Source organism: Carassius gibelio, chromosome A18 (genome assembly GCF_023724105.1).
Source record: "Carassius gibelio isolate Cgi1373 ecotype wild population from Czech Republic chromosome A18, carGib1.2-hapl.c, whole genome shotgun sequence".
NCBI classification, from domain to species: Eukaryota; Metazoa; Chordata; class Actinopteri; order Cypriniformes; family Cyprinidae; genus Carassius; species Carassius gibelio.
In genome coordinates, this window is record NC_068388.1 from 11,295,968 (window position 1) to 11,316,353 (window position 20,386).

Sequence of the window (20,386 nt, forward strand, 5' to 3'; positions counted from 1 at the left end):
TTCAGGCAGAGTTTTAGGGAGTGATTTATGGGTTCTGAACGGTATGATGTACTTCCCACTTGCTGATAATTAAATTAACAGTTCAGTTAGACTCTTTAGGCACTATTTTCACAGCTATTCTTTAGACGTACATCCTGAATGATAACAGTGTTGACAGTGTTTTTGTCCTGGTAATGTTGTAGCTCTTTTAATCATTCACAGGTACAAGCAATTGTTTTGTTTCATAATTTTACAAAAGAAAATGATCCACAATTGATGAGAAACATGGAGGTTATGTGGATTATTACATTTTAGGGATATTAGATATTTTCAGAACATAATATTTTTGCATGCATTTCTACTTCTGATATTTGGGGTCTAAGAGTGTTAGTAGTGTGAGTTTTTTTTAAGCACGAGTCTGATTGTGACAAGAAGTGCCTTCTGCATTTGACCTAGTACATGAAGATTTTATAAGGAATGTTTGACCTCATCTTAAAGAGGCGGTTTACCTAATAAATGGTTCAAGTAGAATTGTTTTCTTTTCACTGGGGTAAATCAGTGACCAAACTGTGGCAACAGTTCACCTGTTTTGTCAATCTGCTCACTAATAACAAACACTCCTTTCTCTAAGTAAGCATAGTCTTGGTATTTTCTGGAGGGAAATGTTGTCATTTCTGCTAATTATAATAAGAGGAATCAGAAATGTGTACGTGTAGTGCACAAATTAAGATAATGCTACAGAAAATATCTTTAATATATCAGTTGTTTCTCCTAAACGGCACTGAAATTACACAGAGAATAAATGGAGACTGGTACTTTTTTCTTTTTAGAAGAATTTCTTTGCTCAGATTTTCCAAGATAAAACATCTGCAATCTGAATTCACTTATTTCAAAGTGATTTTTTTCCCTCATCAAATTCTTACAAGACCTCATAATCTTATATATATCCACATCCATTTAATAGCTCTATACTCTTACTGTATTTCACCTACTATCTTGTTTGTTTCCATTTTTATTTCTCATAAAGGATTTTAGGAGAAACATCTAAGAAGTTGATACTTAAATGAAACGTAAAAGAGAATTCCATTATAATTCTAAAAGGGAAACTTTTGAGCAATAAAACTTTGAGAGAGACTTTGACCAGACGATTGTGATTTTGCGAGTGGATAGTGTCATACAGAATTAGTTTTTTCAAGCACGTTTTATTTTTAATTTGCCTAGTTAACTTGTTTTTATGTATGTTTAGCTTGTGCAACTAACCGTTTTCAGCTTGAATGTTACAGTATACATTTAAAACATGGAAATGAACATTCACTTTTTGATGCCCTGGTGAAAAAGTCACATTTTGTAAATTAATGTCCTATTCTTACTGGAGTGAAGTACACATCAGGTTTAAAAAGCACTGTCTTAATATACCACATAAAGAGCTGCAACAATAATGGTGTTGAATCAAGCCTCCTGTAGCTTTTCAAAGTGCCCTTTTTTATAGGACAAGGACTCCCTTTCCTCTGGGCTTTCAGCCTAGAACAAGAGCACAGCCCCTCTTTGGAACGAGCCATTTTCTCTCTCTTCTGAAACAAAGAGCTGCATTTGGTGCATTCTTATGATAGCCACTTTATAAGGCCCTGTGTCTCTGACGGCTCTCTAGATGCAAGGTCTGAATTCGTGGTAATTGTTGTTCTTTTTTTTCTTTCACATGTTAAGTGTGACGAGGTTGCTGTGGAAACACTGTTTGGTGTTTACCTCACAACAGAGACCAGCAAGAATCAGAGGCGACAGAATATTCCTCTTTTACTTAAAGTAACCCTCCCAGAAGCAAATATAAAGGATGTACGACATGAGAGGATTTGAAGGAAGGCTGCAAACTTTATGCTTCCAAGCAACCACATAAGTGGAAAATGGACAAGTACACGGCCATATTATCCATGGCACGGCAGTTAGGAGAGCACATTTTAGAAGACTAGGTGCACTAAGTGTTGTGTGTCCACTGTATGTACTGCTGAATGCGAAACACTGAAGCATATCGGTCTTGTACCCTCTAACAGTGCTCTTTGATAACATCCCTGCTCCCTTTGAACATGATGCTTGTTACCTGGTTACTGCCAAGAGATTCTTGTTTTCAGCACATGTCGTGCCTCATTGACGTCAGAACCTCTTTTTCACCGCCCCCCCCCCCCCCCCACCCCAGTCCCTTCTCTCTAATTTTCTATCAAGACTGATATTTTCATTTAAAAACCAGGCCTTCTTCAAGAGGCTGAAATAAAAAGAAGACAAAGCAACAAAAGGCCCAGAGTGAGGTGGGCCTTTGGTAAACATTAGTCTCCAATGAGACTAATGAGGCAGGCTCTAATCTCAAGTGCTTGAACATAGATGCGCTGACTCTGAGCAAATAACCCTGGTGCTCATTCACAGAGGAAACAAGAGGGGGACGAAGCACGCCGCAAATGAATCACTAATTCTGAATGATCATTTTCACTCTTAGCTCACTGAATAAATACGCTGTTTCTCATCTGCATCTCAGTGCTGTCCAGTAAATCTGCACTTCATCATTGATAATAATTTTAAGTAACTAGTAGATTTTCATCTTATTTACTGAAGCTGATAATTATCTGTATGCTAGTTTTCCATCTTGATAGAGTAGCATTGTTAAAATTTAGGCAGCTGAAACCTTTTTCAAGGCTTTCCCAGGAACATCTGGCAAATGTGGTATATTTTCCTTTAACTGGCCCACAACCAGTTGCCTACATATAGCGACTACTGAACTAAAAAGTTTTTTTCACTGGTAATTAGACAAATGTGACCCTGGTCCACAAAACCAGTCTTAAGTCGCTGGGGTATTTTTTTAACAATAGCCATTAGGACATTAAGTAAAGATCATGTTCAACACTTAAGCGTTATGAAAATAGCCTGCTTATTCAGTCGAGTCTGTTTCTGTCCATTTGTAGTCACAGTAGCCTAAACGTCAAATTTAGAATGAATGATAATATCTCTATTTTTATAAAAGCTCCCGAACAAAAAACATTATTTTATTTTGATGACATATGCTGCGCGGAGCTAAACTCTCCAGACGAGACTTATGACAGATAAAATATGTTACTAAATAAATACACAATTGTGATAGAGAATAAGAAGCTGACATCTGATTTCTTTAAGTGGTGGCATTTACCATGTTTACTATGGTAACGTTAATGTTTAGCGTGAATAGTCTTTTACATCGCTTATAAATACACTATTTCTGCCTTTAATAATTATAATCCACATCGGATCAAGTTATTTCAAACACTTGCTGCTAACTAAGAGTGAGTTTTGAGCTCAACTTATTTTAAAACGTCTTTAATGCTGCTGTTAAAACTGTTATCTTTCTGAAATGATCCGCGGCGCTGGCACTCTCCAGAGGCGGAGAAACTCCTTCTTTGTTCATAACCCCTCCTCTAGCCCCAGCTGGCCCGCTTTGGCCCAAGGTTTTCGTCAGGCCAAAATACCCTGGCCGTTGGCCCCGAGGAAGCCTCGACGAGGCACGATCAAGCCCCGGAAGTGATAGTGGAAACACGACTGGCCCTGGCGCGCACTAGTACGCCCGGTTTAAGCTCGACATTGGAAACGCGGCTATTGTGTAGCATAGAAGTGCTGAATGAAAAAGAGCACTAGAGCAGCCACATCTGCTGACTGTCTTCACCCTTGTGCTCTCAGACTGTTAAGTCCTGATAAGTGTGCACATGACAGATCCATGCCTTCCCTCTCCTATTGATTGACAATGAAAATATTTTTGTGTGAGACATCCCTACATTCTCATAATATTTCTCGAAACATTATATGCATGCTGTATGGACATGACAACCAATGGTAACAAGCAACAGTTTTGGGGGACAGTTTTGAGGTTGGTATGGAATTGATAAAGCTTTGCTTTGCATGTAATTAGTGCTAGAGTCTCCCAACTGTCTCAAATAAGAGCTTCCAGTCATCGTCAGTGTTTAGATGCAGTTAATGGAAACAAAAAGTGGAAACAATAAAGGGCCCAGTCTACTCGAACTTAACAAACCTCTCTCCTCCCCCCTTTCTTTTTCCTCGTTACCATCAGAACCAGTCCCTAGATAGCGGGCACAAAAGCTAATGGAAGTGTCCTCTTTGGCTATTGATTACGCTCGTGCGGGAGGGTGGAAAAGCATCTCCGACACAGGCAAACATGATTGAATGTAATTCAATAAGAGCAAGAATGGGACCTTCTCTCTCTCTCTGCCTCAGATACTGTTCCATGGTTCCCAGCTCAGTGAACTGGCACGTGTTTACCGATTTCAGCCATGAATTATTCTTAGATGACGTAAGGCCAAAGAGCCTCTGTAATGATTTCAACTCTGATGTGAAAGATCATGTTTACTTACTCTGGCATAATGTAGAGGGTACAAGGTTTGGTGACATTATAATTCGGCGTTCAGGAACTGGCACGTGTAGCGATATTATGCTTTCAATTAAAGTTCTTTAACTTTCAGCAGTGTATTGTTTGTTCTTAGCTACAGTGGGTTGAACTGATCTCAGTGGTGATGTGGACCACCTGAGGAAGGATTTTAAATCAGTTGACACTGCTTATGGTTTGGATTTTGCATATGCTTTGATTCATAGTAAAAACTTGGCGGCTCACCACGGGTTTGACTTCAAAGAAAGTTTTATGTTTAACACATTCCCAAATGTCTCAGATGTGTTAAGGTTGCATGTACCTAATTTTACAAAACTAATTTGCAGTCGCAAAACAAGAAATGATTTGGGTAGTTACATGCGTGCAGGCAAAGCGGAGAAATGCACACCCACTCAGTTTCTTCCTTTCTGCTTGAATTAGTTTTAGGACAGCAACACAGCACAGAACAGCCGATTTACTGAAGAGTAAAGTGATAACCTCTCCCATAATGCCCTCCCTTTTCATGGAAACCAGAGTTATGCCCTGTCTGAGTCATGAGTAGGAAGACTTGTCTTCTTCTTTCCACGAAAGACAACCGTGTATTCAAAGTAAAGTTTCATTGCAGATCAGCCTAAACAATCATTACGTTTCTCTGCGCTCACTTAAAGGCTCATCAGGATTATAGACACTTGTAGGTGTATTTACAGTAACTGTATCCAGTGTGTTTTTATTCAAAGAAACCTTGTTTGACATTTTTGACGTGCAAGTTGTCAATCTGAAACCACCATGCTTTGTGAGATCAGGAAATTATGTTGTTCACTGTTGATTACCTGAAAAAAGTCAAAACCACCGACCACCTCATATATAAATGCCTGTGTGAAACAGTCCACCACAAGCCCACAGGGTTGTTTGTTAAAAATGTTTGCCAGCCCATTCGTCACCTCTTTGCCCCGTCCTTTGACTTACCACACCACACAATGTGAGTATCAAGGCCGCGGTCAAGGCCAGTGGTTTTTAGGGGACGAGGTGCGTGAGGAGAGGTGCGCTCTCACAGATTGATGAGGCCAGCTCAGTGGCAGGGGTATAGAGTGTTAAAGAACAGACGTCCTGCTGGCACGACCTACCCTCTCTGCTTTCTCCTCTCTGTCTTATCGGAACTCCTAATTGTCCTTATGAATATTTTAGAGGAGAGCAGGAATGGAGGGGTTCGGGGGGCTATTGTTTCAAGGGCTCTGATGGCTAATGATCAATTCTTTGGGCCAAGACTGGTTGAAAAGACAAGACAGGTAGCTAGCAAAAGAAAAACGAACGAGTTCGGGAGGAAATGGGTATTGGGAAGGAAGAAGGCAAACAATGAATTTGTCTCTTCACAATCTCCCACATCTTCCTCCCTTTGTTCATCATTAATTGTGATAGTCTTACTGTAGATTTGACTGTTAAATTGATGAGATAATTTATTTAGGCCAGTGGGACTGGAGAGCAACATCGTTGGAAAGAAACTTGAGCGATGACTTTGATATGCCTTCACCTCATTTTTGGTTTTCAATTCCCAATCTGCTCTCATGTCTCAAAATACCCTTGATTGTGAAAACGTTCCTTCCCTCACTGTGGTTGCTACTAGCTTGATCAAACCGCCAGCGTACAGTCTGTGAACATCTGCTTGTCTTTGTAGGAAACTATAGCTCCTGGAAGTGTAACACTCTCTCATGAGCTAATATTAAAAGGTGTATTCGTATAAAAGGAGCAATCTCGGTGGTCAGCCGATGGTAATTAACTACAGTGCGTGGTGAAAGGGATGCATCAGATGCTAAAACGACTGTCGTTTTAATGTGATTTTGTTGGGTGGGAGGTGGTAAGGATTGCACAGTATATTGTTTTTCTAAGCAGCTACACTGAGATCATAATTACCAAACATTTAACCGGACTCATTAGCTGAAAATGAACCCCTGTGGTACAGCGTCCTCTGAGAAGATCAATCAGACAATAGCATAGAGGCAGGAAGGACACACATTAGGTCACATCCTGGTTTATGACTGAGTAGCCCCTAGAATGAGATCTGACAAAGTGCAGCACAGAGGAATTTCTAAGTAAAACTATTTTTTTTACATATAAATGTTCAAGGGCCAATAATGCAATTTTTTTTTTTTTTATTGGAATGGCATCAAGTCAAGTTAGATTCACAATACCCACTGTTTCAAAGCAGATTTACTGAAAATGTTGTCATGTCATGTTGTTGATGTTTATAGTACCTTAATAAATAGTAGTCATATTTAGCAGGTTAGAGCAGGCCGATTTATGAGTAAATAAATGTCAAGCAGTTGACATTTGCTATAAAGTATATATTGCTTTATATGAGTATAATGTATTTAGGCAGGTAATGTTGAATGTATTATACTGTATATCTAATCTTGCTGGGTGTATATTGTTTATATCATACAAGTTCTTTCTCTCTCTTTTTCACTCACTTTTTCGGTGTTTTCTCACATACACAGTCACCGTGCTATATGATTTAATCAGAAACAGAGGATAAGCTCTCCACCCTCACTCCACCCATTACACAGCCCACACTCTATCACCATCCTCCATTCTTTCTTCCTCTTATTTCGAATGCTGTGCTTTTAGACCTACAATTTCTGTCTATATCTTCCTTTTATCTATGTGCAGCACATGAATAAGTCAAATACAAAAGACCTTTGACAGAACGGAGTATGGGTGAAATGGTTTGTTTAGGTATATTGCTTGAGCAATTTCACTGTGTGTACGATGAGTTGTAACGGAGAGTAGGTCATGAATGAGGCTTATGCAGGAGATTCACATTTTTATTTAGATGCATTACAATAACCAAAAGTGACAAAAGACATATTTTAACGTTATTATTATGTCATGGTACAAAATATTTCTATTTCAAACAAATGCTGAACTTTCTTTGAATCAATGAATCCTGAAAAAAAGTAAATTAGAATTAATTCTGAAATGATTTAGAACTATTTCTTATTTCTAAAATAATTGTAATTGGCACAAGAGACTTCTTTTAACTTTAAAAATATTTTTGACCCAGTCTTTTTGATCAGATTTTTAATTGTTTACAGGAGAGTTTTCCCGCATATTAATTATGATAAGTTTTGCAGTCATCTCATGTTAAATATACCAGCATAGTTCACAACCTAGATTTATTAATATTTCATTTCTTTAGGAGTAAATATGCTTTAAAGGGTAAAAGTTAGTTTGTGTAACATTTATGGCTTTTAGGGATTTCTCTCAATTTTAATATTGTGGCATCTCTAGTGATGAACACCTCATCCAGTTTAATATTTCCATATTGTGTTTTTAAGTTTTTATTATTATTATTATTTTTCAACTTGATTTTACTTTCTTATGCAAGATGTTATTTCACAGAATATCTCTTTCCAGTAATCTTTTCAGTGACTGTTGAGGGAGGGTCTGAGAGAGGGAAGTTGTATGCTGTAGTAGAGGGAAAAATGGGCTTTTTAAACTGCCTGGTTTCCAAGTATGTCTCTGTCCTCCCTCTCTTTCATTATTTAGTTCTCCTTTTATCTCAAACACACAAACACACACACACACACACACAAATACTCAAATGCACTCACTACGCAGTTATGTCATGCTGGCTTTACATCAGTCTCACATTTTTTGTGCGGATTGCCAAAGTTTTATCAATACAGATCTGGCATGCATTGTATAAAAAAAAATTAAAAACATGATTATTTGCATGAATATTGGCAGCTGGCCCACTGTCCTGTCTCTGAGCCATGGGGGACATGCTGAACAGATTACACAATATGAGTTTTCAGCTCCCTCTCCAGAACCGCTTACGCCAGCACTGCCCACTCTCCCTCTTTCACAAACTCACAGTCCAGTCTCTCTCTCTCTCTCTCTCACACACACACACACCGAATGAGCCAGCCATCCCCATACTCTGATAACAATAACACATAATTTCCCTGACAAAACTTACTATATTAGACAATATTAGAAGTGATTAAGAATTGTTTTGTTTGGATGATTATAGCACATCTTTAATACATCAAAAAAATAATAATAATAAAAACTGTCTAGATAGGCAACTTATCTGGTGTTGTCTTTACAAACCATTTTACATTTTTTTTCCTGGAAAGATTGGAAGGATGTTGCATGCAGTCGCCACTTTGGCCTGTTGATGAGAGATCATGGCAGCCGTACACTTAAAGGTGTAATTGAGAATGCAAATGATCCAGTTTAATCAAACTCGTGATCAAATGCATGCCCCCATCTGTGCTTGTATTTAATGAATTTACTTTCTTCGCTTGTTGGCGGCATCTTGTTTTCTGCTGTAGTGCTGCGCTGACAGATTTTGATCGCAATGTCATTTAAGAAGAGTGCCACCCCGGTCCTTCAGACTTTAAAGCACTTGGGGCAATGGTGCACTATTGGATTGTGTGCAAATGTAAATTTTGTAAATATAAAAATTTTAACAGAAATCGAAAACTATGCTCTGAGGGACAGAACTATAACGTGTTCAATGCTAACTTTCACTCAGAGATTGCTAGTAAATGTTGTAAATTATTACAAAGAAACAGCAAGTAACATTTGGTAAAGTGAAAGTGACGTGACATTCAGCCAAGTATGGTGACCCATACTCAGAATTTGTGCAGAATTGATGCCTTGCTCAAGGGCACCTAAGTCGTGGTATTGAAGGTGGAGAGAGAACTGTACATGCACTCCCCCCACCCACAATTCCTGCCGGCCCGGGACTCGAACTCACAACCTTTTCATTGGGAGTCCGACTCTCTAACCATTAGGCCACGACTTCCCTAAAATAAATGTGACATTTAAAAGTAGAAAGTCTGAAATAGTAGTTTCTTGTGAAACATACTTCAATAGCCTTTGCTTTATAACAAAAATGTAAAACTAAAAACACATTTGTGTAAAACTTAAAATATAAAAATGATTTTATACAGTGTAAAAAAAAAATGTACTCAGAAATTGCTAGTTAATTTTTTGTTGTTGAAATAATTACAATGAAATGGCAAGTAACACATTGAATTAAACATTAAACAAAACACATTTTGAGGAAGCAAGACTGAAATAGTACTTTTCGTTTTAGTTTTTTACAGTGTACTGTTGTTTAACAACACACAACTTTTCAGCTGACAAATCATCTTTCCAAAGGACTTTCGGTAGACATAATCTTGTGAGTTTTGAAAAACACACATCTCAGACTTTTATACAATCCATGACATTGTATTACTCTAAGTCTATCCCTCATATCCCCCTTTTCACATGAGTAAAATTCAATGTGGCATCTACATTGATTAAGGTCTATAATGTAGTTTCATTGCATTCTTTGTTTGGAAATGTTGTTGTGCTCATCAACACTGTGTGCCCATGAGAAGGCCGGCCTGGCGGTCTGCGATTTCCTCAGGGGCCCCTCCCTGCCGACTCAGGCCCCAGCGGACGGGTGTGTCTCTAGGGTTACTGTGGAAGTCAGCGGCCCTGCCCTGCTCACACAGACCTCGCTGCCCAGCTCCAGCCACAGCACTTGCCACATAATGAGCAGGTTGGGACTATAATTTGCAGGTCCTGATGGAATCTATGGCACTCTGGGGGAGAAAGTGCATAGTTTCACTGGTAAACACAGTGTTTCAGAGAGCCACATAGGGCCCTGTAAACAGGAAATGACCCGGGAAGGCGTTGCTCAGAAAAATAAGAGCGAGATCCACCTTCGGCACCACACTAAATAGTTCACTGTTGCAGACAGTCCCAGAAAACCCATGCATATGTTGCTTAGACAGAAGCACATTGTGTACATGTATCGATTGTTCCTGTTTATGTGTACGAATGCACTCTGATGTTTGAGTTCACACTGTGCGGAGCTTGGTTGCATATGTCGTTAGATGAAGTAGATAAGGATCAACAAAGATCTCACTCTACAGTCACAGAAATACCAGAGGACAGCAGCTGCACTTTAAAGGCACTCTCTCACACACCCACACACACACATACCTTCACTCTCACACACATCGCGATAGATACAACGACTAAGGGGCTTGTTAGTGTATATGCGCTTTGCTTCACTTCCTTCAAAACATGACTTTTTCATCTGAAAGAACATGTAACCTCTGCTGCCAACCACCCTGAGTCTTATTACAAGAGCTCCATCTAGTAAGAAACAGAACACGGCATCAAATGAAGATTTCCCTTTTTTGAGAACCTGGCAGCCTTTGTTGTCATGTTGTTAATGCAGCCAGTCTGATGGGTAAATGAGAGTTAAATAAGGGTAAAAATATAAAGTTAGCACTTCACTTAAATCTGATATGCAATATATTATTCATTTTTAATGCCATATACTGTAATTGCAATTCTTTTTCCAGAAATTGCATTTCCTTAAATTATTAACTTACATTCAATTATATATTATTAATTACAAAAAGTAATCGTAATATTAAATTACCTTCATAATTAATTATAACGCCTAATGATACATTAAATTGTGATGTATTTCACAAATGATCATTATTTTCGTGCATACTTAATAATAGGCTAAAATACAGTTTTTGCCTGGTGATGTTTATACCTTTAAAGACTATAACGCATTACAGTACATTAAATTGTGTGCTGTTTTAATGTGTTTTAATGCATTCGACTGTTTTAAGGACCAGTTATGCATATATAAACATTAAATTGTATTATACAGGCCTACTTAAGTAATGTTTTACCAATAGAGACTAAAGAAATACAGACTTGTATTTATTAAAAAATACAAAAAATAAAAATAAAAAATGACTAATATTACAGCATGTAAATTTTCACTTTGCTCTTAGAATAATCAGTCCTCTCCATACTTAAATAAATGTTAGTGACCAGATTTGATAATCTGTTCAATTTGGACATTGCTTTCATTCTGATAGGCTCCTGTGAGTGGCAGGTGTGCTGAATTACAGTGAGAGGGTTTCTAAAGCACTGCACTGTGGGATCCTCTTATGTGTGTGTGTGTGTGTGTCTTCCAGCTGGGTGGCTTATGATAACTGAAAGATAATGAAATATGCATCACAACACACACATGCTGAGGGAAATGTACTGTATGTTCCTAAGAAAGAGAGCAAAGAGAAGGGGGGAGAGAAACGCAGAGAGAGAAAATACGATTTGGTTTTCCCCACTCTAATGTTTTTAAGGGAAAGGATAAGGAGTGACAATTCAATTTCCTCCCTGGGCGCTAATGCAATAGGCATGGTGCACCCATCAGCGTATTACCTCTTAATGTATTTGCCAAATTATCCATTGAACTGTTACAGTGTAATTTCAACATCCCGATCGCAGCTCTTCTTTGTTCACTAAGCATCATGCAGTTGTAGCAAAGTTCACTAACTGTATTTTTCTTTATTACATTCTGTGAGTTATGCATTTTATCAAAATGTTCTGCCCTAGACTATTTAAGTAGTTAACTGTTCTGTATATTAATCCATAAATTGCTTTTGCAGTGTTTAAATGAATCCAACGATAACAGCTGTTTGGGTTTGCATATGTCTATGTATGTGTGAATTTTCCTATTTCATTTTCAGAAATTAAGAAACAAAGGCCATAATGACTGTGCCAGTCCTGACCCAGATGACTGTTTCGGTCACAGTCCCCTCATGGACGATCGTTTCGGCAAACTAAACGAAGAGAGTGATTTAATGTACAAGCGCTGTGGTGTAAGTACTGCTTCCTTCCTGCCTTTTTGTGTTGATCCCTCTTTTTATGTTGATGTTCACTACAGGCGCTTAACAAGAAAGAACACAGAGGCTGTGATAGCCCGGATCCTGACGCCTCATATGTCCTCACCCCTCACACAGAAGAAAAATATAAAAAAATTAATGAGGAGTTTGATAATATGATGCGAAATCATAAAATCGTAAGTAAATGCAACGTTTTTGCTTGGCTTTGTTGCAGAAAGGATACCCCCCCCCCCACACACACACTTTTTTTTTCATTGCCTCACCCTGCAACCTCTGTAAACAGTTTTTTTTAAGCATACTCTTTTTTTTCTTTTTCTTTTTTTGTCTGTTAGAATTGCACTTTTTTTCATTGATTTTGCAGCCTTTTTCTCTCACCCTAATAAGATCACAATTTTTTAAACCTTTCACATCATTAAGATCGCAATTGAAACATTTTTTGATCCATTTCTAAAATAATAAGCACTTATTAGATACTGTACATACACTTTGTAGTTGAAGACATTTTTAATTACAAATTATACTATCAGCATTCATTTTTAAATGAAAAGTTAGCTTATATCAACTGCACAAACTTGTTTATTTCCAAATTTATAAATGTAAAAACATTTTTGTGTCAATTTTTGGGTGTGATCTATTTACAGTATTTTTTTTTTTTTTGAAGAGAATGTCTCTATGTCCATCTTTTTGCTAGAATACTGACAGATTCATTGGTCAAGGTAATTGATGTGTTCTTCCCAGCACTCTCCCCAAAAGATCTGGAAATTGAATCTTTTCTCTCAGTGCTGTGCTCTGTCCAGGTCATGTGATGGATTAGATTTGCCACCGTATAAAGATGGAGAGACTCTCACGCCATTTCTTCTCCACTCATTAGAACTGATTTCTTTTAGTCTCACTCTTTCTGGTGGGTGGCAACACCTGGGTTTTTCTCCCTGGACAATTCCTTTAGTCCTTCCAGAAACCAAAGTCCTAGCACAATCAAATAGCTGATCCATTTTCAAGTTCAAGTGAATATGTAGTTACAAAATCTTTTACTTTTTTTGAATTGAGACAATAGTGATCTTATTGGGGATGTGACCATAACATTCTGCACATGATAGTGGGTGCCAGATGATGTTTTCACTGCACAGAATGGACATAAACAGAGCTTGAGTGTCATTAACACACTAATATTTTCACTAACTGCCTCGCTTCACTATTAAGTGATTGCTGTCCTTGCTCACACTCACTCTGGATTACTGTATGGATAGTCAGCAATGCACTGCCTGTTGAATTGATTACGATGCAAGTGTTGCTGCCATATGATTACTTGTAGTCATTTCACCTCTTTTCCACACCATATAAAGTGTATGTATACTGATTACAAAGAAATCAAAGTATATTGTGTTTTTCTGTGTGTTTTATTTGTTGTGTTTTGCAAAGGGCCAAGTGCAGTGCTGGCTATAGCCATGTTTGACTCAAAAGCTATTACATGATATTTCCCAAATTTGCATGCCTTTGTAATATATCTCATCCCAAGATGTTGTTTTATGTATTAAACCTTGGTCAAAATGGGTGTCCCGGGCACAGTGAAAATGACTCCCAATAGGAGAATTGTTTTCCAGGAGTATTTCTCACTGTACGTCGGACTTTTTGAACAGCCCAAGGTGATCCCGAGATCACCATTTTTACACCCGGCAATCTATCTCCTGTTTTCCTCCATTGTACGATAAAAGCACCAAAGCTCAGGGGTCATCTTTCACTTCTACTAGAAGCCTGAAGACATATGCAGCGTACCATCATGGGCAGTTCTACCTGAATATCCAGGCTAAATGAATTTGAACGCTGCACAGAACCAACTCGCCACCATTCCCTGATCGAATCGTTTCTTCTTGAGATATCATTTAGCATCTGTGTTAATGTCAATTTTGATACTGGGATATTTAGATGAAATATAAGCATGACAGGTTACTTTAAGAGTCTTTGATGCCTCCCACATAAAGCCGTATTTGTGTGTCTCTCTTCCAGCCGACGGCCTTGCCCCCGCAGAACTTCTCCATGCATGTGGCTGTGCCAGTGACGAACCCCAACGCCATGTCCTACAACCCCGGGGCCTCTCTGAGCAGCCAGAGCCTGTCGGCCGCCACTGCCTCTCTGAGTGACAGTGCCATGCTGTCTCCTCCTCAGGGTTCACTGCACAGAAACTTAGTGTCTGCTGGGCCCCCACAGAGGCCCCCCAGCACAGGCAGCGCAGGTTAGTGCTAGTCCCTCAACGTTTTTTCAATTCTACCAGCAAAAGTGGGGCAGGTTCTGCAATTTCACACAATATAATGTATTATATATATCAAGAGATGTGTTTTCTGTCTTATTGCTTTGCTTTGAAAATTCAATACAGATGTTGTTTTTTCTATATCTCACATTGAGAAATATGAAATATGTAGTAATGGAACAGTAATGTTGTTTCCCAGCTGCTGTGTACAGACATCTCTATGTTTCTTGTTATGCTTTGTGTTGCTATGCTTTGTGTTGCACACCTTCTTAGCACTTAGCACAGGTGGAACAGAAGTGAGATCAGTTAGTGGTCTTCATGACGACAGTAGGCTTTAATACCATCTGATCTTTAAGGTGGTCTGACAGCAGTGGGCTCTGTGGTTGGGCCGCACCAGCCCTAGTGTGAACAATGAGAGACAGACAGACAGTTATGATTACAGTAAATGTGTTTCATAAACATTTTTCTGTTATTAGATGCAGCAGAAAGCTTTTTAGATTTATGCTGAACCTTTATGAGGAACCTTGCAACCTGAAAATCCATAAATAGCTGATTTGCATTTCTCTCTTTCGCAACTTGTATGTCTTCAAGTTATAGCACGAGAGTTAAATGCATGTTTTTCTGCACTGGACATATTAGTCATCCTTCTATCTCTGTTGCTATGTAGGAGGGAGGCATGATCATAGTAAAGTGCAAAATCACTGCTGCACTGCATCGCTGCAAAATAATGTTTGATGTTCCAACAACACCCATTACTGACCTCAACAAAACCCAAACGCTCACCCTCCACAGGCCAGCAAACGCTCTCTGGAGGTTGTACTCGTCAGTACAAATATTGCTTGAAATCAAAATGGCTAAATTTGATTGAGATTATCTTGTATGACGGACTGAATCAGATATGTTTACATTCACATTTACAATTATGAACAAAACAGCACAATGTATTTATGCATTGCTTAATCTAAAGACCCGAAGCGCCGTTCACACAGATGAGACGTAGTGAAAAGGAATAAACCTCCACAAATTTGTGACGTGTTTTCTTAAAGTTTAAATTGTTTTAACTTTGCATGGCTTTAGATACATCTCTTGTCATATTTGTCCATCTAAAAAATGCGCTGAATATGTGTTCTGTGCGAATGGCTTGGTTTCGGTTTTAACCTTGATCAAGATCTTCTCCGCAATTGAGCTTCTACATTTCTTTAATATTTTGAATTAATAACGCAGCAGGTAGGAAAGGAACAGCAGTCATTTCGTGTTTAGAGTATTTATTTATTCGATTTTTTTCCAAAGAGAATGTGTCTATGTCCATCTTCTGGCTAGAATACTGACAGATTCACTGGTTGAGGTAATTGATGTGTTCTTCCCAGCACCCGTGTTCGTGTTTGTGTGTGCTGTCTGCGTCACTCACAGCATGTACCTATATCGTCTGCTGTATCGAATACTTTTTATATCGATATCGGAGAAAGTGTACCATTGATAAATATCGATACTGTTTTATCACCCAGGCCTATGTTCTGGGTGGTTGTTGACTGGCCCAGCTTAAAGTCTGTATGATATTGTCTCTATTAATGACCCGGGTCTTTCCTTCAGTGCGATACATTTTCCCTCCAAAGATTTTATTGCCTTATAGGCGAAAGTTGTCAGATCCCTTAGATAAATAATATCACCCTTCTGCTCACAAGCCACCCCAACACATCCCAAAGTTTAATACTTCAAATTAAGGGTTTGTTCAGTATGAGCATTAGTGATTCTTGCTTTAGCAGGTTAGCACTCTCGCTCCTTAAATTTCTGCAACATTGAAATGTGTTTGACACACTAAAGGGAGCAGAACGCTGTGTGTGAAGGCTGGTCTGTCACACACATGTACCCACACACTCGGAGATAAAAGATGCAGATGGTTAATCATCTCATTTTGTGCGTCTCATTAGGTTACATGCTGGGTGCCCTCACAGAGCTCACAATGCCGAGCGGTGTCGGCTCCAGCCCTGCGGGTAAGTCCTCTGGGGTGACATCATCAGCTCCTGTGTCAATAGATGTTTCGCTTCGCAGGGGTTTCTGAATCTGCTGCCTGTTTTTATGATTGATATGGTTGACTTGCAATAGGGGATATAATTTTCAGGACGTATGTCGCCCTCTTTCTTCATCCTAATGGAGTAGCACCATCTTTACAGCTGCTCCTCATGCCACTGGATAAGCGGGTCTCCCTCAATCACATCTCCCCTGCTTAGAGTAAAACTGGCATGTTACTGTAGAGAACACCACCCCCTTCTCTCTCTTGATATTTGGAAATCTAGGCCAAACCGTTATGAGCCAGTGATGGATGTTGAAGTGACTCTGCCCTTTATGAGGACATAAAAAAGATATTATCAAGGGTTTTTCTATGGCTTCTCATGAAAAAACAATTAGCATATTGCAATTATCATTCGCGGAAAACCTCAGAGGTTGTGTCACAGGCACTCTGAGCCGCATTTTCCCTCCAGATGGAAGAGCAGTAAGTTTTGCCAGAGCTGATTTGTGGGTTTGGCCGTTTGAAAGAGTGGGTGTAAACAGTCATGTGATGACGGAAAATGGCGGCAGCTGCAAGCGTCTCTGCCCGCTGCTTGTGTGTACACACACTGTCAAGTCACCAAGGACGCTCACAAGGTCATGTGTCCAACTGTTACACCCTGACAGTTACAAATACAAGGGTTGTCTTCGTACACTAGTGGGCCTCTTTGTCTATGTCAGCGAAAGACTAGGGCTACTTTTTCAACATTACAAAACACACAAGCACAAGAGCTTGACTGCTGGAACAACAGGCTGTGAAATTCATGCTCTTTCACATGATCCTGAACAGGTTTTTTTTTTTGGGGGGGGGGAAACTTAGTAAAATTATCACTATGAAGTCAACCTGCATCATTAGACGTAGTGCAGGTGCAGCTCAGCAAGACGTTCCATTCTGTCTGTGTCTGTGTGTGTGTCTGTATGTGTTCTGCACGAAACGGTTAACTGTGTTTCAGCAGCTGATTCAGACAGGCAGGTAAATAAACTCAGCATTTCCTTTAAGGCCCCGGCCCCCTGCATTCACCCCCTCCGGCCCCCTTGAGTTTCCTTCCCCCTATTGACAGGTGCATCTGTTTTCCTGGTACTGTAGCAGTCCTTATACGGCTGGCGTAAGCCTGCTAAATGCCTGCCCCAGCAGAACCCTGCAAGCATTCGGACCATGACATCCCTCTTAGACTGTTGTGCACAATGACCAGGCAACCTGTCATAAGCATTCTGTGGCAGTGAGAGGCAGAGACAGGTGGTATTTAACCATCTTTTTGCCAACTACACTACACTACACTACACTACACTACACATACACACACACACACACACACACACACACACACACACACACACACACACATTTGTCCTTACTGAGTGCTAAGTGGGAGATAATGTTGTTTTTTGAGTCTCCTATGAGATCATGTACAGTATAACACTCGGAGCTTTTTAGTAATGAATACCTCAGAGTACTTTTTCAGTAACATAGAGTAGAATTCCTTGCTATTATGCGCCTGATCCCTCTCATCAGTCTTATAATAATTATCAGACATTTATGAGCCAGTCCCCACTAGCACAGTCCCTTTGCGACAGTAGCGTATCTCAGTAGAATCAATATTTAGAGATTTGAAACAAGGATGTTGCTAGATATAAATTACACCGAGGGTTAGCCTATTAATGCTGTATCATAATGCAAAAATATCTACACCATTTAAATTGGAATTCAAAATGTGAAGGAATGAATTTGGTCAATACTAATCTTACAGTATATACAGGCACGGGACTAAAAATACATTCATCCGTCATCGCTTCCAAAATGAATTCAACAGGTCATCTGGTTAATACTATAAACGAATTACAGCAATAACATTTCACAACAATATCTCATTAGAACACAGAAATTCCAAAATGACATTTTCCTTACATTCAACTTCCAAAAGTGCATTCATCTTTGCCATGTTATTTTTTTTTTACTGAAATTAATAAAAAAACATTAATAAAAATATACTATAATATAAAAATATAGCCATCTGAAAGCACGTGATGGAGATTTACCGGAAATATTAATCACAAAACCGGCTTCACTGACAAGAAGCGCGTGCCCTTGTTTGTTTATCACAAAGTATTAAGTAAGATGCCGGGTGTATTCAGAGCGCCGCCATTACTGTCTAGTGCGTGGAATGGTGCACTGTGATTTGTTGTTACTGTATACAGTCCATGGAATGGTGCGCTGTGATTGGTTGAGTGGATATATCGCATTCTGCAAAAAAGGGAGATTGGCATTTGTCGCAGTTTGGAAAAAAAGGGAGAAAACATGATCTAATAACTCTGCAAATATTGCATTTTGCGTAAAATTAAAAATGGACTTTTCAATACCTACTAGATACAATACTGATCATATGGAGGTGCTTGATAAGTTCATTTGATAATTTTGACTTGCATTGACTTTTCCCATAGGCAGACAGTTAGCGGGCGAAGTGAGAGTAGGAAGCGAAATATAGCTCAGGGAGAGTTAGCACAGTCCCGTGAAACTGTCGCAGATGAGTGATAGAGAAATGGAGTGTGCAAATCTATGCGGTGCCCTGTGCTGCCCATGGGAACACTGACGTCTTTGCTGTCATCTCTAAAGCTTGAATCCGCAACTAGATTTGACTCTTGTTTAAGAAATATTAAGAATATTTAGGCCACTTGTTGATGAATAAACCTTTATGGTGTACTTAGTTTATTAATTTACCATGAATAAATGCAATTAAAGTTAAATTATTTTTTATTGAGGAAAGATTTGGGGCTGTAGCCACTCTAGCCCAGGTCTATTGATAGCCCAGCCCAGAGTATCTGGGGAGATTTAAGATACTGGACGTACAGTGCTCCATTGACAGTGGCATTATAGGGTGTGGCGAGGAGCGTGTGCCCAGAGGTCTCTGTGGTCACATAGCGCACTTTGGATCTCTGATCACATAGCGCAGCTGTTGTTTGTTCCAAACAGCCTCGACCAGTGTGGCTGCCTTGGAGAGAAACCACTTCAGTGCTCCTGTCAGATGGCCATTCCTTGCATACTTCAGATTTTTCACAAGCAGAAGGCTCTTGGGGAGCAGGGACATCTCAGTCACTCACTCTTCTTCTACCCTCTCCCCTGTTTAGAGCAACCTCATATCGCCTGATTGAGTTCAGTGCAATTCTCTGATCACCAGTTAAGCCAAAGGAATGGTGAAGAGGATCCAAGCATTAATCTAAGCAAATACACCGGCTCTCCTCTTTGGGGAAAGAAAGCTTTTTCATCATGCTGACATGCCCAACTGGGGTGCAAATGAATCTTTTGGTTCGTGAAATATCAGGCTCGTGCTGTAGCACAAGTCTTTCTCTTTTGAAGCGATTCTGTGTTACCTAACTATGTACAGTTGCTGGAGGTCAGGATGAATCATCAGCACTGTGAAACAAAATGGCTTAGTTTCCTCTCAGAGTTCTCTGATGTGGCAGATCAGCACGATTCCAGCAGAATGTTTGGTTTCAGATCATCTTCGTTTCAGATTGTATTTTGTTGTTGATTTTTGCGGGGAACAGAAGGCCTAGTTTCTCTCAAATTACCCAGATCCCATTGTTGACTAACAAATCATTGACACTTTTTTTTTATATTGAAACTGAAGAGACAGTTATTATTAATAATACATTTTTTTATTATTATTCTTAATTCATCAACAATAATTCAAATGAATATAAATAAAGTTTAATCATCTAAATAAGTGTATATCTGTATTTCAGAAAATTCTATTCTTTTCACTTATATAGTATATAATATATTACTCTAATATCCTATTCCCCAACATTACTTTAGTATTTGTGGTTGTTGAATGATTGCCTTGAAATCTAATTGAAAAAAGTCAGAAGTTTAGTACATCATAAGCCTGGTTAATTGGATAACCACGAGAACGTAACGTGTTAGGACCTTGTGTTTTCTAATAATACTGGAGTGTTAGGTATTAAAGAGATAAAATGCCAGATATTCAATTTGTTCAAGCAACTAAGTCGACG

At 39.1% G+C, this 20,386-nt stretch overlaps 1 protein-coding gene across 19 annotated transcripts in view; it reads left to right on the plus strand.

The window, feature by feature from the left end:
* LOC127933906 (myocyte-specific enhancer factor 2A-like) overlaps positions 1-20,386 on the plus strand; it is an 86,246-nt gene that overhangs the window by 51,918 nt on the left and 13,942 nt on the right. For 9 of the 19 annotated variants that reach the window (XM_052531015.1, XM_052531019.1, XM_052531016.1 and 6 more), the window contains 3 exons: positions 11,929-12,060; positions 12,126-12,260; positions 14,089-14,314. In XM_052531015.1, the coding sequence (XP_052386975.1) occupies positions 11,929-12,060; positions 12,126-12,260; positions 14,089-14,314 (493 nt within the window). The remainder of the gene's footprint in view (positions 1-11,928; positions 12,061-12,125; positions 12,261-14,088; positions 14,315-20,386) is intronic. The other 10 variants (XM_052531026.1, XM_052531030.1, XM_052531031.1 and 7 more) reach the window with 3 other exon arrangements.